This window comes from Nelumbo nucifera, chromosome 1, assembly GCF_055504915.1.
Source record: "Nelumbo nucifera cultivar China Antique chromosome 1, China Antique-T2T, whole genome shotgun sequence".
NCBI lineage: Eukaryota > Viridiplantae > Streptophyta > Magnoliopsida > Proteales > Nelumbonaceae > Nelumbo > Nelumbo nucifera.
The window spans coordinates 124006792-124025918 of record NC_142649.1 but is presented as its reverse complement, the minus strand read 5'-3'; the positions used below and the strand labels follow the sequence as shown (position 1 = coordinate 124025918).

Sequence of the window (19127 nt, the reverse complement as noted above, 5' to 3'; positions counted from 1 at the left end):
ACAACATTTGTCAACAACAATAAGTAATTATACTATTTAATTAAATAATCATTAATGATAGTTTTAATAATATTATTTATTTATTTTTAATATAACAATAAATATTAAATTTATGAATAGAATTTATTAACAATATCCATTAAATTAATAATTACCAAAATTAAATTAAGTTAACATTATTAATAAAAGTCAGCTTCAATTCCTTGAGGACACATACAGGCCAAATTTGCATTCTCACTATAGCTAACAGTTTCAATTCCTTGAGGACAAACAATCTTACTCTACTGTACCTGGAGCAACCATCACTTGAATCCTTTGTTGTTGCAAAAACTCCACTTCTTCCCCACCCCTTCCAAATACATATAATAAAGCCCACACAACATTTCAGTGGACACTCTCTCCGAGAATGGATAGCATTTTCACACAAAAAGTTGCCCTTCTCTACTAAAATCCCTTTTATATATTCACAACAAAAAAATTACGAATGGGCCCCCTCCTTTTAACCTCACGACTGTCGCTCCAGCTTTAGCAAAAACTCAAAGCAACTCATGAATCTCATCCTGCAAAATCCAACATTTTAATTTAATGCAGAGCAAACCAATATCTAAAATCCAATTTAAATAATAACCAAAATAAAATCATCAAAAGAAATTAAAGAAATATAGAAATACATGATTGCTATCACGTTAGAAGTTTAGAGAAGAAAAACAGAAAAATATAAACGTCATCTTAGAGACCCAAAATAATAACATGAAAAGAACGGAATCCATAGTTAAGAAAGGTCCAACAATTGGGCATTGGATTTGTACTGCCGATTTGGAGTTTAGGGCAAAACTCTGACTTCAGAATCATTAGAAGGAAAAAAAAAAAAAAAGGAGAGCAAGAAGAAGGGGTGGAGGAGCTTACTACGGGCTAGGGCTGGGGCTTGGGCTTGGATGAGAGAAAATGGGAGGGAGTTTGGTCATAAAAATTGCATTTAAGCTAACATGAAAAACTTTTGTCAATAAACACTAGCGGTGCCCTAATGAACAGTGAATTGAAAACAAAAATTCACTAACATGGGTTCTCTGAAGGTTTTGAAAAGTTATGGTGACTTTGAGAAATGTTAAAAAGTCATGATGAGTTTTAGACAATTTCCCTTTATTTTTAAATCAAATCATTAAAAATATAGTCAAAATTATAACCCTCATGGGTCTTTATTGTCTCTAATGAAATCCATATTTACTTTCTAATAAGACCATTCTTAAATCTCTCTCTACCCTTAATATTCAGTTTTTGTAACATCTCCCCGACCCATTGAATCCCTCTTTTCCTCTACTCTCTTAATTCCTTTTCTTGCTCTTTCTAATAAACCATGCAAATTAGATGGATTGGGTTAAGTTAAGGGCCAACCTAAATATAAACCCTACCTTGACCCAAACTAATGTCAAAACCAAAATTTGTCCACCAATACATGGGGTAAACCAATCTTCTTCTTATATAAAAGTATAAAGAAACCATTATTCATTTTTATAGGCTATCAAGTTTTTCTCTTTTTTATTAATTTAATGTAGATTTGTTTCGTGGATTGTTCTGGTTATCTTCATCAATTCAATTTTAAAATTGTTTTTTTAACTTGGTTATTGATCTCATGCTAAGCACATTTTTGGGCTTTATCGAGCTACATAACAGAGGGTAGATCATCCTCTAAATCCTTAACCCCCAACCCTAGTAGCACAGCATTTGGTCCCAAGTCTCCACTACAACTAGCTAGAGAACCTATCAATTGACCCACTATCAGTTGGTTCTCGTGCTAAGTTGTTGATTTATATACTTCTTATAATATATAAGATATATAAAAAGGAATAAGTTTAAAGCTCAATAGCTAAGAGAAAAGAGAAAATTATTTTTTCTACTATTTTATATGTATAAAACTAGAAAAGTATAAAAACTTTGATAAATCATTATTGCTTCATTTAAAATTTCCCCTAAAAATACATTTTTAAACAACACCCCATGCATTGGATGGGTCAATGTTAGTAGGTCATAAATATGAAGTGGGAGAGAATGAGTGGTTGTGGGTCATATGCAATTTATAGCTGGCATGGGGCATTAGATGTTATTATTACTCCCATACATAACTTGTAAAATAGCCATCCGATTCAGTTAATTCAATTTTTGTTGGCCCTTAGTTCTGAGTGAACATGCCAACGATCTAATACCTGAGATGGTCATCAGGCATACCTCTAAATGTCGAGGTACATGATCAAACCCGTGTAACTGCATGCTCTCCATTGCATGGTCATCAGTGGACTTCATATGCACCCTGGTCTATCTTCACCCCGGTAATAAGTAGAGGACTAGTATTCCATTTTTCTATTCATGTATTCAGATAATTTTGTTTGACACCTTTTTTTTTTCTTTTCTTTAAAGAGATTTTTTGTTACTAAATTTAAGAAATTAAATCAAGTTCTATTTCTAAATAATAACCTATTTTATGAATCTTACATCATTTGAAATGAGCTTTTATTTTTTCATTTTAGTTAAGGTAACTACCACTAATTTTTTCTAGAGCGGAGGTAACTAGAATTTGAGACATGTGCTTCTTTTTCTTTGAATAGGTATAAATATGTCTAAAGAAAGAAGCTTTTGTTTGAGAGTAGAAGTAACTACTTTTAAGATGCTCTTTCTTGAAAAAATAAGATGTCACTTGTTTGAATGAAAAGCTCTTTAGTCGTAAGGCTTTCATTTAATATATACTAGTAGGGCTTTGTGCGATGCACAATAAAATCTACTATCCAATTTGATGAGGAATTGATTAGAATTGAAACAAAAATAACAATCCCAAGTATTGTTTTTGTTATAGACAAAATTAAAGCAAAAGGAGACTCTTGACATTTCCACTTGGGTGAAGCTGGGTTGAGCCCAATCCAGTATTGTTTTTGGGTCAGATGGGCTTTATTAATTTTTATTAATTATTAAAAAAAATAAAAATTTTATTAATTATAAACTTTAAAATTGAATTCACTTTTATTAAGTAATAAAGTATATCTTATTAATATAATTACTTTTTAATCAAATTTTAAAAAATAAAAAGAAAGACGTTTGAGATAACTTTGATGAGTCAAATTTGTTGAAATGACAAGCATCTACAATACAAGAAATGTATAATACCGAAAAGCCTCAATAAATCTAAAATCACATTAATTTACATGTATACCAATTTCCATGTTATGATACCTTTTTGGGTTCATGGTTATAGGGATGTTCACATTTGGATAACAAACCAAAAACTAAATCTAACCAAATCAAATAAGCCAGTTTAGTTCGGTGAATCCGGTTATTGGTTCGATTCAGATTTTGTTTTTTTCAAAAATCAAATTTCAGTTTCGGTTCGGTTTGCCTGAGAATTTTAACTGAATACCATATTAATTATTTATATTAAGTATATTATTTTTATTAATTTATTTACTGTTTTATACGTTATACTTTTCCCAACACTTTTGGGCTTTGGTCCCATTCTAATTTGTAATAAATTAAAAGACTAAAATTAATTACTATTGGTAAATGGTACTATGTGGTAAAATCAAAAGACACTAAATGACAGTACCAAGTTGAGTTGGAGAAGTGGAAACTCAAGAGTTTCCAATAGTATTGGGTTTGGATTGGACATGGAGAGTGGAAACACACCTAGAGCCTGGAGTTCAATTGAATGAACGAGAGAGTGAGAGACAACTGACAGGAGTGACTGAGTGAGTGGAGACTCTAAGGCCTTGTTTGTTTTTCAGTAAGTTATTTATTTGCGTAAATGCAATTATCTAGGTAAGTATCGGATAAGTGCATTTACACATGTTCTTTTATTTTTCATGTAAATAAGGCAATGACCATTTTAGCCATAAAAATTCATTATTAAAAATGACATTTTTGTCTCATTCAAGTGTTGGCAATTTTCCCCCAGGTGGAAAAATTATTTACCCACCTAGAAGATGGGTATCACTTACTTAGATAAGTGGTACCCAGGAAAATAAACTTTCCCTGATCCCTACATAAATCTGAAAAAAAAACATAGGGTTCTTGGTCAATAAAAATCAAAATCCCATTAACCAACTTTCCCCTCTCTCAAAATCCCAAAAAAAAGACCCCCGAGAAAAGAAATTGAATCACTGGACAGATTACAGATTCACATGCATCACAGTGATCACACTATCATAGGACACAACCACACGGGAGAGTGGACAATGGAAACTTCAACTCTTCAAGTTCAGAAGAATCAAAGTCAAGTCATACCACAGACCTGCATTGAGACTGACCATTTATCGACTGTCATCTCTCATCTGCTATAACTTATAAGTTAGACCTGCATCTATCAATCCAGTGAGTTGTTCTCCTTCTCTTTAGTTTCTATGCTTTATATATTTAATCTTTTTTTTATCATTTTGTTTAATTCACACTTCAAAAAATCACAGTTCACAAAGGCCAAAGGGGGTTAGGTTTAATTAATGTTTCTAATTTTAGTTCGGTTCATCAGTTCATCACAAATTTGCTTTGCGAAACCTTTTACTTCGGATTCATTAGCCTATTAGAGTATTAGGAGTCTTTAAAAACATGTAAAAGTAAAACCTTTTCATTATTTTATTCAAAAACTATTTGAACAACAAAACCTGTTCGATAGGTTGAACAATAAAACCTGAAACCCGTTATCACTTATCAAGTTATCATTCATAACTTTTTTTACCATATTCCCTCGCCTTTTCAACCATGTTTACACTCCCAACTCCAATTTCAATCAATCTGTTTCGTTCCATTTAACAAATAATTTTACTATTTAAAACTTTTAGAATAAAAAAACATTTTAATTTCTGAACCTATTGATTATTATACGAAATCAGCATCTAGGCTTCTTGTTTTGCAGACATTTTCTAATGGTTGTACATATTTCCAATTATCTGAAATCCATTATAGAGCTAGCATCTATGAAATCCATTGTATATACATTCACCAATTTACTGCTGAGTTGATTATCATTCTACTAAGGTTTATAACATTTAATATATTTTCTCGATTTGAAATTTTGAATATACATTTGATGAGGGCGGATTTGGCCCTCTAATGGCATTGTGATACATGGCATCTTAGAACAGTTAGTTGGTACATAAATACCATCTAAGCAATGGCTTGGAGTCCCAAATCACGGTTTCTCTTCGCCCCGACCTGGCGACCTGTCTTCATCGCCAACCTAGCAACTTCAACCACAACTAAAGTCGGCTAGAAGCGCCTCATCCAAGGCCGACCTGTAGCACCTTGTCATTGGCCGAAGTGACCTCGACGCGAGGAGTGACCTCCCTCGAGGGCATGCCGGCCTGACTGAGGTCCAGGTGGCGACCTGTGTGACATGCTCGCCAACAAATTCAGCATGCATATCCCGACACTCCAGCGTTTTTTGGAACTTGGTCTACGTACCGAACGTTTTGGAGGGTGGTCAACGTGCATGGTGGTTACCTATGAGGATTTCAGACCGGTTAGGCACGATCTCCCAGGAATCTCGGATGCAGTGCGTGAGGCCCACACCAAACAATGCCTATATAAAGGCACCAATCCCAAAGACCTAGGGAGAGGAGAAGAAAGGTATGCGCAATTACTTGCTCACTAACTTAAGCATCGGAGTGCCCACCCCCGGGTAAAGCAACCCGGGCACTCTGACATTGATTTCTTGCAGGTTTCTCTAAAGAGCTACCCAGTTCGACATTCAACCTAGCTCGGCACCCGATCTACCCCTCAACTCGGCCTAGTCAGCTTGGCATCTAAGTCTTCATCCGGCATAAATCCTCCACTTTGGCCTCTGAGTCATCAGCCACCAGAAAGTAGCCAGACAACCAAAAAGTAATCAGATTGTACACCACTAATCAGCATCCGAGTCACCAACCAGCCAGGGGCTGCCAAAAACTGCATCATCAACATCCATAGTCTTTATGTGATTTTGGCAAATTCGAAGTTTGCATGATGCTTTTATTTCCTCATTCTTTTGGCTTCCTAGATAAATTTTATCGTTATCACGCTTTTGGAGATAGTTTTGTGTTGATTAACATTTTAATTAATTAGTAGTTAAAAAATAAAGGTTATACCAAGGATATTAGCTTCTTTGTAAGATCAAAAATTCATAATTCATGAAAGACAAATGAGAACATCTACGCCTATGCTATTGATTTAGAACTCATACATGACAATTTATTTTATAGGAATCTCACCTTTAATTGGAGAAATTCATTTCAATAAATTAAACTTTTCTTGTTTATTAATCTATACATTAATATCAAAAATAAACTAGTTATAATACTATTTTTTATGTTTTTGGGTCTTAGATGTCACAAGTTAAGGAACACGCAGATAAAAATCCAAATATAACCGAAGTTGGCAATACAAATCCGCCATGTCCAAGTCAATAGGAGGAGACTAATGAAGCAGCTTTGAAAAATCAATTATATACTTCTCAAAGTTCATTTTATAGGTAATGATTAGAGATTACATAAAATACTTCTGAATTTTGTTTCAATCTCTAGTCATAAGGGTGAGATGATTGGTAAAGAAATTGAGAAGTCCCTCCTTGATTGGGGCATTGAGAGGGTTTTTACAATTACCGTGGACAATACATGTTCTAATGATCAAGTTATTGCTTATTAAAGAAGAAAATTAACAATTGGGAGGTAATGTATTGAATGAAAATTTTCTTTATATGAGATGTATTGCTCATATTATTAACTTAGTTGTCTAAGATGGCTTGAAAGAATTGAATGATTCGGCTGTGAGTGTAAGGCATGCAGTTATATATGTGAGGCAATCTCCATCTAAGATGCAAAAATTCAAAACTTGTGTTGAGGAGAAGATACAAAATAAGAAGCTGTTCTGTCTTGACATCTCCACTAAATGGAACTCAACATACATGATGTTAGAGCTTGCCCAAAAGTTTCAGAAGGCACTTGAAAGGTTTGAAGAGAAAAACTCCAATTATAAAAGTGAACTTAGGGAGAGGGAGGGAAAACGGAAACCTAATGATGAAGATTGTGATAATGTAAGAAGATTGACATTTTTTAAAATCTTCTATAATCTGACATTGCATGTTTCTGGCTCAAGATATGTGACTTGTAATGGTTTTCTTTATGAAATTTCTAACCTTAACAACCTGTTGCAAGAATGTTGTAGGAGTGATGATTTTGATTTAGTATGTTAGCTTATAAAATGAAAGATAAATTTGACAAGTATTGGGGAAATTTAGAAAAGATGAGTATTATGATATTTCTCTCAGTTGTGCTAAATCCATGGTACAAAATGGAGTATGTGGGGTTTGTGATTAAAGAAATGTATGAAGGTCTTATGGATTTAGCAATTTGTAAGAAGGTGAAAGATGTGCATTACACTTTGTTTAATGAGTACAAAATTGGCAATTCAACTACAAACAAGCAATTATGTGATAAAGCTCAATGTTCAAGTGTGGTGGATGATAGAGAACCATTACAAAAGGTGAGAATACAAGATTGTTACAAGAGGCTCAAGTTTACAAAAGGATAGTGAGGATAGCAAATGAGAGTTGGATGCATATTTGGTTGAAAGTGAAGAGGAGGATATTGATTCTTTTGATCTTTTAGATTGGTGGAAGATTAATGCTCCTAGATTTCCAACACTTTCACAAATAACATGTGATTTGTTGGTAATTTCCATTTCTATTGTTGCTTTTGATTCGGCATTTAGCATGGAAGGGAGTGTTCTTGATCAATTTAGGAGTTATTTGACTCTGAGGCTCTCATTTGTGCTCAAGATTGGTTTTGAAATTCTCGTTTACCCAATTATGAAGAGAGTGTGGATGAACTTGATGTACTTGAGAAAGGTAAATGATTTATTTCTTTTTTTTATTAATTTAATATTTATAATATTCAAATTTGCATGGGTCCACCACTGATTATATTTTTTGTAGATATTGTGAATATTCAATTGGAGACCAATGTTTAGGGGTATGGTTTTTACCATTAACAAATATCAAGTTTTGGTAATAAAACTCTTATTTTAGAGGATTACAATGTTTTTGGAAGTATTATGGTGTTTGTTTATTTTGAACATTTCAGGTCTTTGTATTACAAATTTCAGATTTGGCTATGAAGCATTGGTTTATCATGTGACATGTGTTAGCTCTCTCTTTTGGTAGACTTGTTGGGTGTTTGCTTTTCTTTATTTTAGTGGATATCACAATGTTTTGGATTTGAGAAAGAGAGAGGGATTAAATGTCCATTTGTTTATGAAGTTGAGCTTCCTGGCAAGACAATGGAAGTGTTCTTCGTTGCACTAGGGGAATTGTGGAAGTGAAACAAGTGATTGATTCTGAAATTTTAAATATAATTTGGCATTGCTTTTGAGTTTTGACATTACATTGATTCAAGTTAAACCGAAGTTTAGAGTTAAGAATACTTGATTTTCATTGTTGCACATAATTAAAATGAATTCTGGAGAATTAATACAGCTGCATGTACTGTTTTTGACTGTGATATCTTCAACAAGAAGTGCTATGTGCTGGTGCATATCTGTTTTTGACTATGATTTTCATTGTTTGTTTGATTGATTATAATTTTTTCCTGTATCATGTCTTTCCGGCATCATAAAAATCCGGAAAAATAAAACAAAAATGAGCCTTATATGGTAATGGAGAAAGCATATTATTATTATTATTATTATTTTGTTTTTACATCATCATTGACTGCATCATAATAATATGGTAGTAGAGAAAGCAGCGTAACATGTGTAAATGCTGAAGAGACAGAGTCAGAGGGAAGGAGATGAGTCGTTGCTTTGCTTGCTTCGGGGTGTCTGAAGAGAATAAACGGAGAAAACAGGAAGAAGATCACTTGGCCTCTCAAGAAGCTCGAGCCAAAGCAGCCGAAGCCGCAATGCGAAGGTAATTTTTTTTTTTCTTTTTTCTTGCGAACTAAATCCCGCAGTAGTATGTCAATTAGGTTTCCCTCTTCCTATTGTTTCATTTCCATCTCCCTTTAACATGCAATTATTGTTTCTCGCGGCTCCGAGTTCTGAACTTATTGAAACAGAGATTATTTGAGATCCCTTGTGGCCTTATCCAATTGTGTATGTTGGCGTTTGGGGAGATTTCTCCTGTCTGACTCATCTCTCCGAATCTTCGCCAAAATCACGTTGCCTTCACGAAGGGAAATTAAACAATTGAACTTTAATATTAGATTTTTTTTTTTTTTTTTTGGACGAGATCTTAGCCTTACTTTTAAGAGCTCTACTGTATAACCAACTGTCTCCTTAAATCCCTCATATCCAATAAAACTTCTGACTTAATGGAAGTCTTCCTCCTCCACATAAACGTAAAATCTAGTAGTTCGACCCATAATCCCATCTCCCAAGTTCCTTTTCCAAGTTGCAATTGTCTCTCAAGTCTTTCCCAAGTTGCAACCCAACGTTAGAAAATTTAATAAACATAACGTTTCTGTAAATAATATTTTGCCTACCAAAATATTTTTCTGCAATCCAAACGCAGCCTAATAAAATTTTTGGTGGTAAGTTTAATTTCAGTTTACTAGAATAATGAGTTTCTCTAGTTGCTAAGACATAGTAGAAAAAGTACATTAAATTTGTTCCATTTTTCGAATATGTAGAATTTTCCTCATCTTTCAATGTTATGGCAAGTACGGAATAAGTGTTGGATCAGCGTAAAATTTATAAGAGATCCGTCCGGCCTTCTCCATAGACTTGAACATGCGATGTAGTTAAGAACCTACATTTTGCAGATCTCACCAATGAGATATATTGGACCAGGGATTGAACCCTATGGTCTAATCATCTTTTCTTTCTATAATCATGTTCCTTTTGATTGCAGATGAAAATAAGAAGAATATACTGCTAGAGAAAGTCTGTAGTCAATGATGATTACTTATACAACCTATTCAATACACTTGGTCCACTGTTGTTGGATATAAAGCCTAATGAATCTAGGGGTCTTGGTTGCAAATTTTGCTAATAGAGTATGCACACATTTTACTATTATCCTATCATCAGTGGGAGGTCCAGTTTTGTTCTCAAAGTTGCTTATAAGTAAGCTATGTATATATAATATCGGGATTGATATTATCCTAATTCCCAAATTCCATGGCCATATTGACATAATCATGTGCTTGTCAGCATCATCTTAACCACTATCTCAGAACACCCTTCTAATTTGTGCCTATCTTCTTCACAGCTTTAACAATCTATCCAGAATAATATTAAGAGAGACCTCAAGGAATGTAATAATAATATTGTTCTATTTCTTAAGCACTTATAGTGTGATGCAAACTGCAGGCAAGAGCAATTTGAGAAATCTGCTGCAGGAAGAGCTGCACGTAAACAGAAATTAGCAGAAGGAAATGCAAAGAAATCTACCACCTCCAACAGAGGGGAACCAGTTCTTAAGGTATACCATTGAATGTACCATTTCCTTCACTTAGTCTAATATGAGCATAAGAATAAGATAGAGATACAGTGCTCTGTTCTAATCTTATTCAACAATAATAGAAGGGGTCCAGTCATTGGATCGGGAGATGATGTTATTTACTCTTCTTCAATTTCCATTACATCAACCCAATGAATAGGAGTCTTCTCTTATACTCAATTAGTAAAGAGGCTGTTGCATGATCATGATTAGGATAAATGAGTTTGAACACTTGTGTTCTGTTTTCTGGATGCAGTGGCAGATGGGATGATGCTTAGACTTTTGGCTGTCCAATTGTAACTGTTTATTGTAAGTTTGTTGAAATTCAACTGGAGTTTTAATAACTATTTTATTTATTTAAAATTTCAGTATTATTTGATGTAGACCCATCAACTTGCAATTGATTACTGGTGCAGTAAACGGTCTCCCATGCACAGATTACTTCCTATTCTTATTTTAAACATATGGTTTCACAAACAAAAAATACCCTTTACAAGCTCCTTTTAATGTTTATAACTTTATATAACATAATAATTATATGATATGTATCCAGGTTACAGTGGAGCACCTAGGTGCCCACCTAGGAATCACTTAGGTAACAGCATTTTACAAAGAGAAAACCAATTCCCTAGTTTTGTATACCAATTAGCATGCATATAAGTTGAAAAAATGGCAATCTCTATACTAATAATATTAATTTTCCTCTCAAAACAATGCAAACCATCAATATTTCTAAACAACACTGTAATAAAATAAGTATTTAATAGAGTAATTGCATGTACCAACTGTTGGTGGCTCAGTTGGTAGGTTCTCTGACTCATTGGAGTAGAGACCTGGGATCAAATCCTGCTGCCACCAGGGTTGGGGGTTGAGGGAGGGGCATGGGCTACCCCCATTGTGTAGCCCCATGAAGCAAAAAATAGAGTAATTGCATGTCTAAATTGTACTAGCAACTAAAGGACACAATTTTATACTTTTAAAATTTTAGAAAAAGAAACAAAAAAGAGAAATTTAATTTTAGCAAGAGAATAGTTGTAGAAAAAAGAAGAAACATCTTTCATCATTCTTTTTTTCTTTTATGGACAAATGCCTTATAAATTAGAGGTTTTAAATAAGTAGGAGTAAAACAGAATATATGATATGAAAATTTAATAATAATAGGAGAACAATGTTGATCAAATAATAATAATAATAATAATAATAATAATAATAATAATAATAATAGGAGAACAAATGAAGGCACACTTAGGATTGGAGACCAAGAAATAATTCAATGCAACCTTGTCCTGTAGTTGGGTTCAATAGTTAATAACAAGAGAGAGATTGAGGAGGAGAAGAATGTAACTGGAGTTCTATGTGATGGGCCAATACCACTTGGATTAAAAGGAAAATCCGATGAAAGCACTTGTAAGGTCAGCTATGTTGTATGGAGTAAAAATGTTGGGCAGTCAAAAAAATATCCAGAAAATGAGTGTGGTAGAAATATGTATGTTGAGATGAATGAGCAGAAAAACTAAAAAGGATAGGATCAGAAGTGAAGACATTCATAGGAACCTAGGAATAGCTCCAATAGGTGATAAAATGAGAGAAAATAGACTAAGATGGTTTGGTCATATGCACAGAAGATTATTGACAGCACCTGTATGAAGAAGCAACAATCTGTTCCAAGTTGAAGGGGCGAGAAGGGCTAGGGTAGACCAAAAAGGACATGGGTTGAAGTAGGAAGAAAACGATTTTTAAGTGCTCATAATTTACAATGATATGGCTTTAAACAGAACAGAATGATGAAACAAGATAAGGCTTGGATGATGATGATGATGAGTAAAACCCTGAAACAAAGCATATGTAATGTCACAAGGTATCAATTTTTCATAGGTGAGCAACGAGTTACCTAGACAGGCACCTTTCATCTATTCAGACTATTTCCCCAAACCAAGGATCCTTGTCACCTAGGAGACCTTGACAACTATGTCCCAGATATTCTTGCGAGTGGCAAAGGAAACCATAGCCTAACACTTCTGAGACCTTACCTAGATAGCCTCCCAACACAATTCCAAGGAAAGGAAGTCTAATGAACCTTGAAAAATGGGCAAAAGGATTCCGAAGCAGTGAAGTGTGAAGTGAACGAGAACAAAAGAGTCAAGTGATTCATCGTTGCTTCACTTGCATTGTGCATGCAACATCTGTCCAGAATTTGTAGACTGCTATAGTTTTCCCATTCTTATTTTCACGGTAGTACTTTCTCTTGGTATTTAAAGGCTATGTCATATATGCATCACCATATGAATCTTCTTTTGTTAAACCGTCTTTCTTGCCTTGATTTTCGGTATGTGTAAAGTATTTAACTGAAAAATTGTCTTTTTTCTTTTTGGCTCTTAAGTATAAGCTGTTTACAATAAGCTTCTTGGGTATTAGATAAGGAATTTACTAAAACTTCATTTATTTTCTTCTGTTATATCTAAAAATTTCACTTTGTTTTTCGCATTCACTCACTGCAGAATTTATTAAATCATTCAAATATAGCGTGAGCTGTTTTATTTTGTTTGAAGGAGCACCCATTTGAAGATGTCTAAAGCAAATGTTCCTCGCGGCAAATAAATTGTAACCCACTGTAAATCTCTCTTTTCTATTTTGTGTCCTCCCACTGTAAGTATTTCTAGGCACTTTAAGCCCATGTCAGATGCCAAGGGCTTGTTATGTAATCTCTTTGCCTTCTGAGGACTGTGGAATATAAAGTTGAAGTTGTAGATTTTTATTTTCTGGTGCTTTACTGACGCCAGGTTCCCAAATGGTGATGGGATCTGCTCCTCACAAATGAGCGCCTCACAGTCACCACCACCGTCCATTGAGAACATCTTCTGTGAATAATAACTAAGAAGCACGGGAGATGTTCCCAATGTATGATGGGATGTGCGTGTGAGGCGCGTGTGAGGAGCATATCTGGTCTCCCCCAAATGTGTTTCTGGTCATCCAATGATCTTTGACTCATTTTAGAATATAGTTGATTTAAATCTCGGAGTTTGGTCAAAGTTTAGTTTCTCAAATAGCTTGTAACCGGATCTTGGCAATTATGTTCATCTACTAAATATGCTGCAGATCCATAAATACCATGAAATGGTGATGATGTGCAATTCATGACATTTTTTCGGCAATTGACATTAAATTGGAAAAGGATGATCATTCTTGGAGATCCTGCATGCAAGGTTCAAAATATCAATACGGGTGCATCAGCCGTATCGAAGTTGATTTCTTTTTTTTTTAGTTTTTTTAACCTATCTCAGATGGATCGATTTAGGGCATGTCTACCCCTGAATTGGGTTAAACCCTGAACCTACACCTGTAGGGATATAGCGGGAAGACCCGATTCAATATATATCGGCCAATACAGTCCAATACGTATCAAAATTTCAAACCTTGCCAGAATGTATATTCCACTGTTGTTTAACTATTTAACTTTTTCTCCATCAAATCAAACATAGCCGAAAGGAATAGTCACAAAATTATTGTATGGCAGTATATATAGCAGCCTGTCGCGAAATAATTGTCGTTTTGACATTAATAACAAGGCATTCTAATGGCTTCCGGGCTTGTGAGTAGCCTCTTAACAACCGCTCGGCTAACCACAATACAAAAGGTCTTCTAACATACTTGATTCCTTGGAGGATTCTGACAAGGACAGTGGCTTCAACCACCACATATATCACCCACCATGTGTAGACATCAAACAATTTACGCAATTTAACCTGCACATCCTGTCTCCATTAACAATAAAATGGTCTTACACTGCTTTTCATTTCGCCGACTTGAAATTAGGCATGAGCGAGTGTTTTACTATAGTGACTGGCTTTTCTCATAGTTATGGTGAGCGTTTTACACCATTTTAGCGAGGAATGAAAGTGGACAGTAGTACTGCTGCATGCATAATTCATAATTGTTTCAAATGCATGCCAAAGAGAAATGAGAACGGAATAATAACAGAGTTGGGCAAAGATTTTGATAAAGGAGATCGCCTTGGGTCACTTGTATCGTAGAGTCAAATCACCTACATGGAATTTAAACGGGAAAGAAACACCATTTTCCAAAAACTGCCTATAAGATCTAACTTGTATCTTTACCCTTTAGGCTTAGTTTGGAAAGAGTACAAATACAAATATGTAGAGTGCAAAATCTTGTATTTGTATTATTTTGAATGTATTTGGAAGGAGTAACAAATATATGTACAGTGCAAATATATATAAAATAATATAAAATACAAGGTTTTGCACTCTGCAAATTTGTATTTGTACTCTTTCTAAACTGAGCCTTGCACATGTGCATAACCCTTGATACTAGGACTAATAAATAAGAAATCAAACAAAACCTCCAAGATTCAAAACTTATTGGTTTAAAGAAATGGATAATAAGAATAAAAAGGATATGCCAGGATAACTATTATCTCTAAGACTCTACTACCAAAATTGATGGGTCCATGCATAAAAGCTGTCGACAAATAACCAGTGCAACTGTAGTTTAATGATTACTTGCAATTCCATAAACAAAAATTTGACGATAAAACAAAACCTCGTTTTCAAGCCCCAATAACTTCTGTTTCCCCTTCCACGGGAGCATCTTCTGCAGGTCTATCCACCTTAACACCAATATCTTCAGAGTAATCACCATGAACCTGCAAGAAAAATCAAGCACCCCAACCAATTCAAGATGTGAAAGTATGAATGCCGTCACCCTTGTTCACAAATATACCCAAAAAAAAGACAAATTTGGGGAAAATTAAAGCATCGATGGCTTTTTAGTTAGGCAATTGAGCTACACAAAGGGGTGTGGCCCTTCTCCCAGCCATAATGAAGGCAGGATTTGGCTCTAGGTCTCTTATAACCAGGAGATCAGAAAATTTTGCCTCAAAATAGCAGTATTTTTTAAGTTACAGAAATGGCAATAAGGAAATAACCAAAAATAAACAAAAGCCAAGCAGGTCCTCTATGGATATGAACTTGACTTTCTAAAATTACCATATCAAAAACATACCTCCATCAGCTTCCCAAGATCAAACTTGGGGGCCTTCAAGATTTTTACTTTGCGGATGAAAACATTCTGAAGTGGATATATGCTTGAGGTTGCCTTCTCTATCTCTTTCCCAATGACTTCAGGAATAAATTTCTGAACCAGCTCCTTCAGGTCACAAGATGTAGCTTGATTCACCATTATCTCTCTCATTTTCCGGCGAATCTGAATAATAGAACAAAATGCAATAGATTTCAAATGCAATAGAAATTTAACACAGCAAAATTTAAGTGAGACAAGATTAACCACGTCATACCTGCCTGATCTGGCTAGACTGGGCATAGCAAGTACGCTTGACCTGATTAGGGCGTCTCCTTGTGAAACCAATACAGAACATCCTAAGAGTGTAGTTGTCTGTAGTCTTGACATCAACATGGGCTTCTATCAGTGTCTGCCACTTGCGCACAAGTGATCTAAGCTTGTCGGTGGTGAAATCCATGCCCTTGAAGATATGGAAAAGAAGAAATTATTTGAGAACATAGAGGAAAAAATGACTAAAGCGGAAAAAAAGATACTCTCCATTCATACCCAAAAGTTTGTCAGAACATTCCTTCCTTGTACATCCTCTGCACGGAGACGGATCTTTCTGTATGACTGGTCATCATCATTTTGGAGATCAGCGAGGCAAACCTCAAAGACTCTGTGCTTAAGGCCCTCAGATGCAATCTGTAAAGGTACCAAAAGAAATAAAATCAACCAGAACAACATGAGAAAAAATGTATCAATAGGGAAACCAAGGAACAATATCTCCAGGAACTACCCCATGGTAACTGAAACAGAAACAATTTGAGCGTATGAGAGAAACCCTCAAAAATGCAAATCACTGAGTAGATGTTGTTGATAAGGTAATCAATTAGACTCCTTGCATATTTGTATTTGCACTCTTCCCTAATCACTGAGAGATGTTGGGAAGAGTGCTGAATGATTGGATACTTTCTAACTTTCATGGACCTTGCATATTTGTATTTGCACCCTTCCCAAATGATGCCTTAGAAACTGCCAAGTAAGCAAATAATAGAAATTGAGCCATCCAGTGTCCCTTTATCCCTCATCCACCAATGGTCCAAAACATTTTAGTCAAACCATGGGCATAACATCAAATGCCTATCCTTTCCCACCCACAAACCCCATCCATTTCTCAACAGCATATTCAAGGCATCAATCAATCCTGTACTTAAGGTTCTCAATCCAACTTTTCACACTGGATTCAGCACAAAATACTCAAAGGCTGATGTTGGAAAAAACAGACCTAGCGCAGGTAGAAATTTGAACCATGACTTAATTTTTTATCAAAAAGTAAAGCATTATATCAATGTAAAGTATCAAGGCAAATATATCACTACCCATGTACAACAAGGTTCTTTAATGGTATAAAATAGTCACAATTCACAAATATGTTTTCAGCATTAAAAAACAGGAATTTAAATTCTCTTAAATTGTTTGTGAACCATCAGCCATGAATATAACATGCAGTGCACCTTTCATGTGATCATATCCAATGTTTTAAAAGCACAAGGCACAAGGGGTTTTTTGCACATCAGGCAAAAGGCAAGGTGCATGCCTTTTGAATCAAGGCTCAAAATTTTAAAGAAATCAAAAATAGTAAAAAAATAATATTAAAAACAATATTGACTAAAAAATATAAACCTCAATTTTAAAAGAAATTAAATGCTTTAGAGAGCCTATTGGCTCAAATTAATATACAAAAACATAGTGTATTGGACATATGTAAGTAAATAACAATTCAAGCATGAGAAACTTTCAATAACTTTGGTTTTCCTCAAATGCATTACTTCAAGTCGTTAATGTGATGTTAAACATGTTGCATTCTTAATTCCACAAGCTGCCTTTATACCAAGCCCCTTTGAGAGTTGAAGCAAGCCCAAACAAGTTCAAGCCAAGGTCTTAAATTTGTAACCTGAATATAAAATGATTACTTTTGTACTTTTAATTGTAGTTCTTACCTTTCAAAGAATGTCTTGTAATAAGATGGATGAGAGAACACTAGGAAAAGGGGGAGGGGTCTCAGAGCGTCAGTGAGAGAGTGGAGAAAGTGAGGATTAAATAATGTGATTGACCAAAGATAGAACTGCTTCAAGGAAAGATATATCTCTGGGAGGGATTAAAACTCAGGGGTGTTATTCTGAACTTAAGAGACACCACATCAAGCTTCTTAGACCTCCCTCTTTCTCTTCACTTCTCCTAGCAATGGTCACTAAACAGTTCTTTATCCATAGTAGGCAATTGACACGTTTTAGCTTCCCATTTTAAATTCAACATGTTTAGCACCTAAGAGTGATACTCATCATTAGGAAATACTCACCTCCCAACTCCTATGAACCTTAACCCAATAAAAACCATTTTTCATGTACAATATGGAAGCATACTTCAACTGCACATGTCATTTGAACTGGAAAATTGCAAGTAGAGGCTGATACCTAACTAATAACAAACCGACAATTCCATTTAATTAACCATGTTTATGCACAATTCAGGGATCACAAATGTTAACAACCGTAAACCATCACTTCGTGAACTCCCAATCGAGAAGGAACAACTGAGTGCCATCTAGAAAAAGTAACGGATGGAAATTCGCTGACATTTCATTAAAACTTTTAGCTCCATCGACAGAATGAACTAAGTCGAGAAAGCCCAACGGAAAATTATTTATGAAAATTATGAAAGAAACAAAGGAAATAATGAAAATAGAGAAGAAAGTGAACTCTTCCTCACCATAATGGTATTCATTGCAATTTGAGAATTTCGTATCAGATTTTAACGGAGCAAAAGAAAAAAAAAATCTACCTCAAAAATAATCCATCTTTCAGATTCAATAAAATGTAAACTAATGAGAAAACGCTGACCTTGGTACCCTGTGTCCTTGTGACTAGAGTTTTTCCAATGGTCCGCACGCTGAAGATCGATGGGACCTTGATATCATACCAATCCTTCTTCGCGAAGGGGTCGACTCTGTATATCACCATTAACAACCAAAACGAAGAAAACAGCAACATAAATCAAAATTATGTACACTAAGAGATCCAAGAGAAATATTGCAGAAATCTAACGCTAACTTACGCCTTCTTCTTCCCACCCTTCTTCCCCTTGGAAATCCTCTTGTTCTTCCTGAAAATCAATAAATTAAACAACACTAAGTTCCTGGAAGCCATCCAACAGACTAAGAAATCAGAAATATGAAAAGATGAACGACACTAACCCGACGGCCATTGTCGATGCTGTTGAAGCTCCGGCTCAGACGAGTAAGAGAACCTTGGAAGGGATTGAAAGCAAAAAAAGAAGGCCGAGAGAAGACGAGAAAGCTAATACATTCCTTTTTATCTCTCTGTAGCCAGTAGCCCTAATCAAAAATGACCTTGAGCGCGGGCCGAAGCCTAATCAATGATCATTACTTACTCACTTTGGGCTTGAGCTTGCTCAGGTCCATTACGAACCCAAACTTGGCCCCGAAGCCTGATCAATGATTACACACTCACCTTGGGGCTTGGGCTAGTTTGGGCTTGAATTGCTTATGATCCTTTTTTTTTTGGTAGGGAGACATGAATAACCATTAAAACACATTATTCTAAACCATTTTCTTCTTCCTGAATAGGATATAATC

The 19127-nt window shown here is 35.0% G+C and overlaps 1 protein-coding gene and 1 long non-coding RNA gene across 3 annotated transcripts; one reads left to right on the top strand and one right to left on the bottom strand.

Moving 5' to 3' along the window:
• Positions 1 to 8725: 8725 nt before the first annotated feature.
• Positions 8726 to 13479, top strand: LOC104609714 (uncharacterized). 2 transcript variants are annotated; one of them, XR_016080084.1, is made up of 4 exons: positions 8726 to 8917; positions 10321 to 10432; positions 10707 to 10759; positions 12949 to 13479. It is a non-coding gene; the product is annotated as an uncharacterized LOC104609714 (long non-coding RNA). The 2 variants fall into 2 exon arrangements; XR_016080083.1 differs by having other exon boundaries at positions 8732 to 8917; positions 13000 to 13479.
• A 1313-nt stretch (positions 13480 to 14792) lies between these two features.
• LOC104609713 (small ribosomal subunit protein eS1-like) lies at positions 14793 to 18868 on the bottom strand. Its single transcript, XM_010276083.3, has 7 exons — positions 18726 to 18868; positions 18587 to 18634; positions 18373 to 18478; positions 16037 to 16174; positions 15765 to 15950; positions 15473 to 15673; positions 14793 to 15113 (listed from the first exon to the last, which is right to left on the bottom strand). The coding sequence occupies exons 1-7, from the start codon at positions 18734 to 18736 to the stop codon at positions 15018 to 15020; spliced, it is 786 nt and encodes a 261-aa protein (XP_010274385.1). The 5' UTR covers positions 18737 to 18868; the 3' UTR covers positions 14793 to 15017.
• Positions 18869 to 19127: the final 259 nt, after the last annotated feature.

Bases quoted from the DNA above. Each gene is read 5' to 3' on its own strand.
- LOC104609713 (XM_010276083.3), bottom strand. The intron at 18,479-18,586 runs GTAAGTTAGCGT...GGTGATATACAG, and splicing joins AAGGGTGGGAAGAAGAAGGC to AGTCGACCCCTTCGCGAAGA. The intron at 15,114-15,472 runs GTATGTTTTTGA...TTTTTCTTGCAG, and splicing joins ATCTTGGGAAGCTGATGGAG to GTTCATGGTGATTACTCTGA.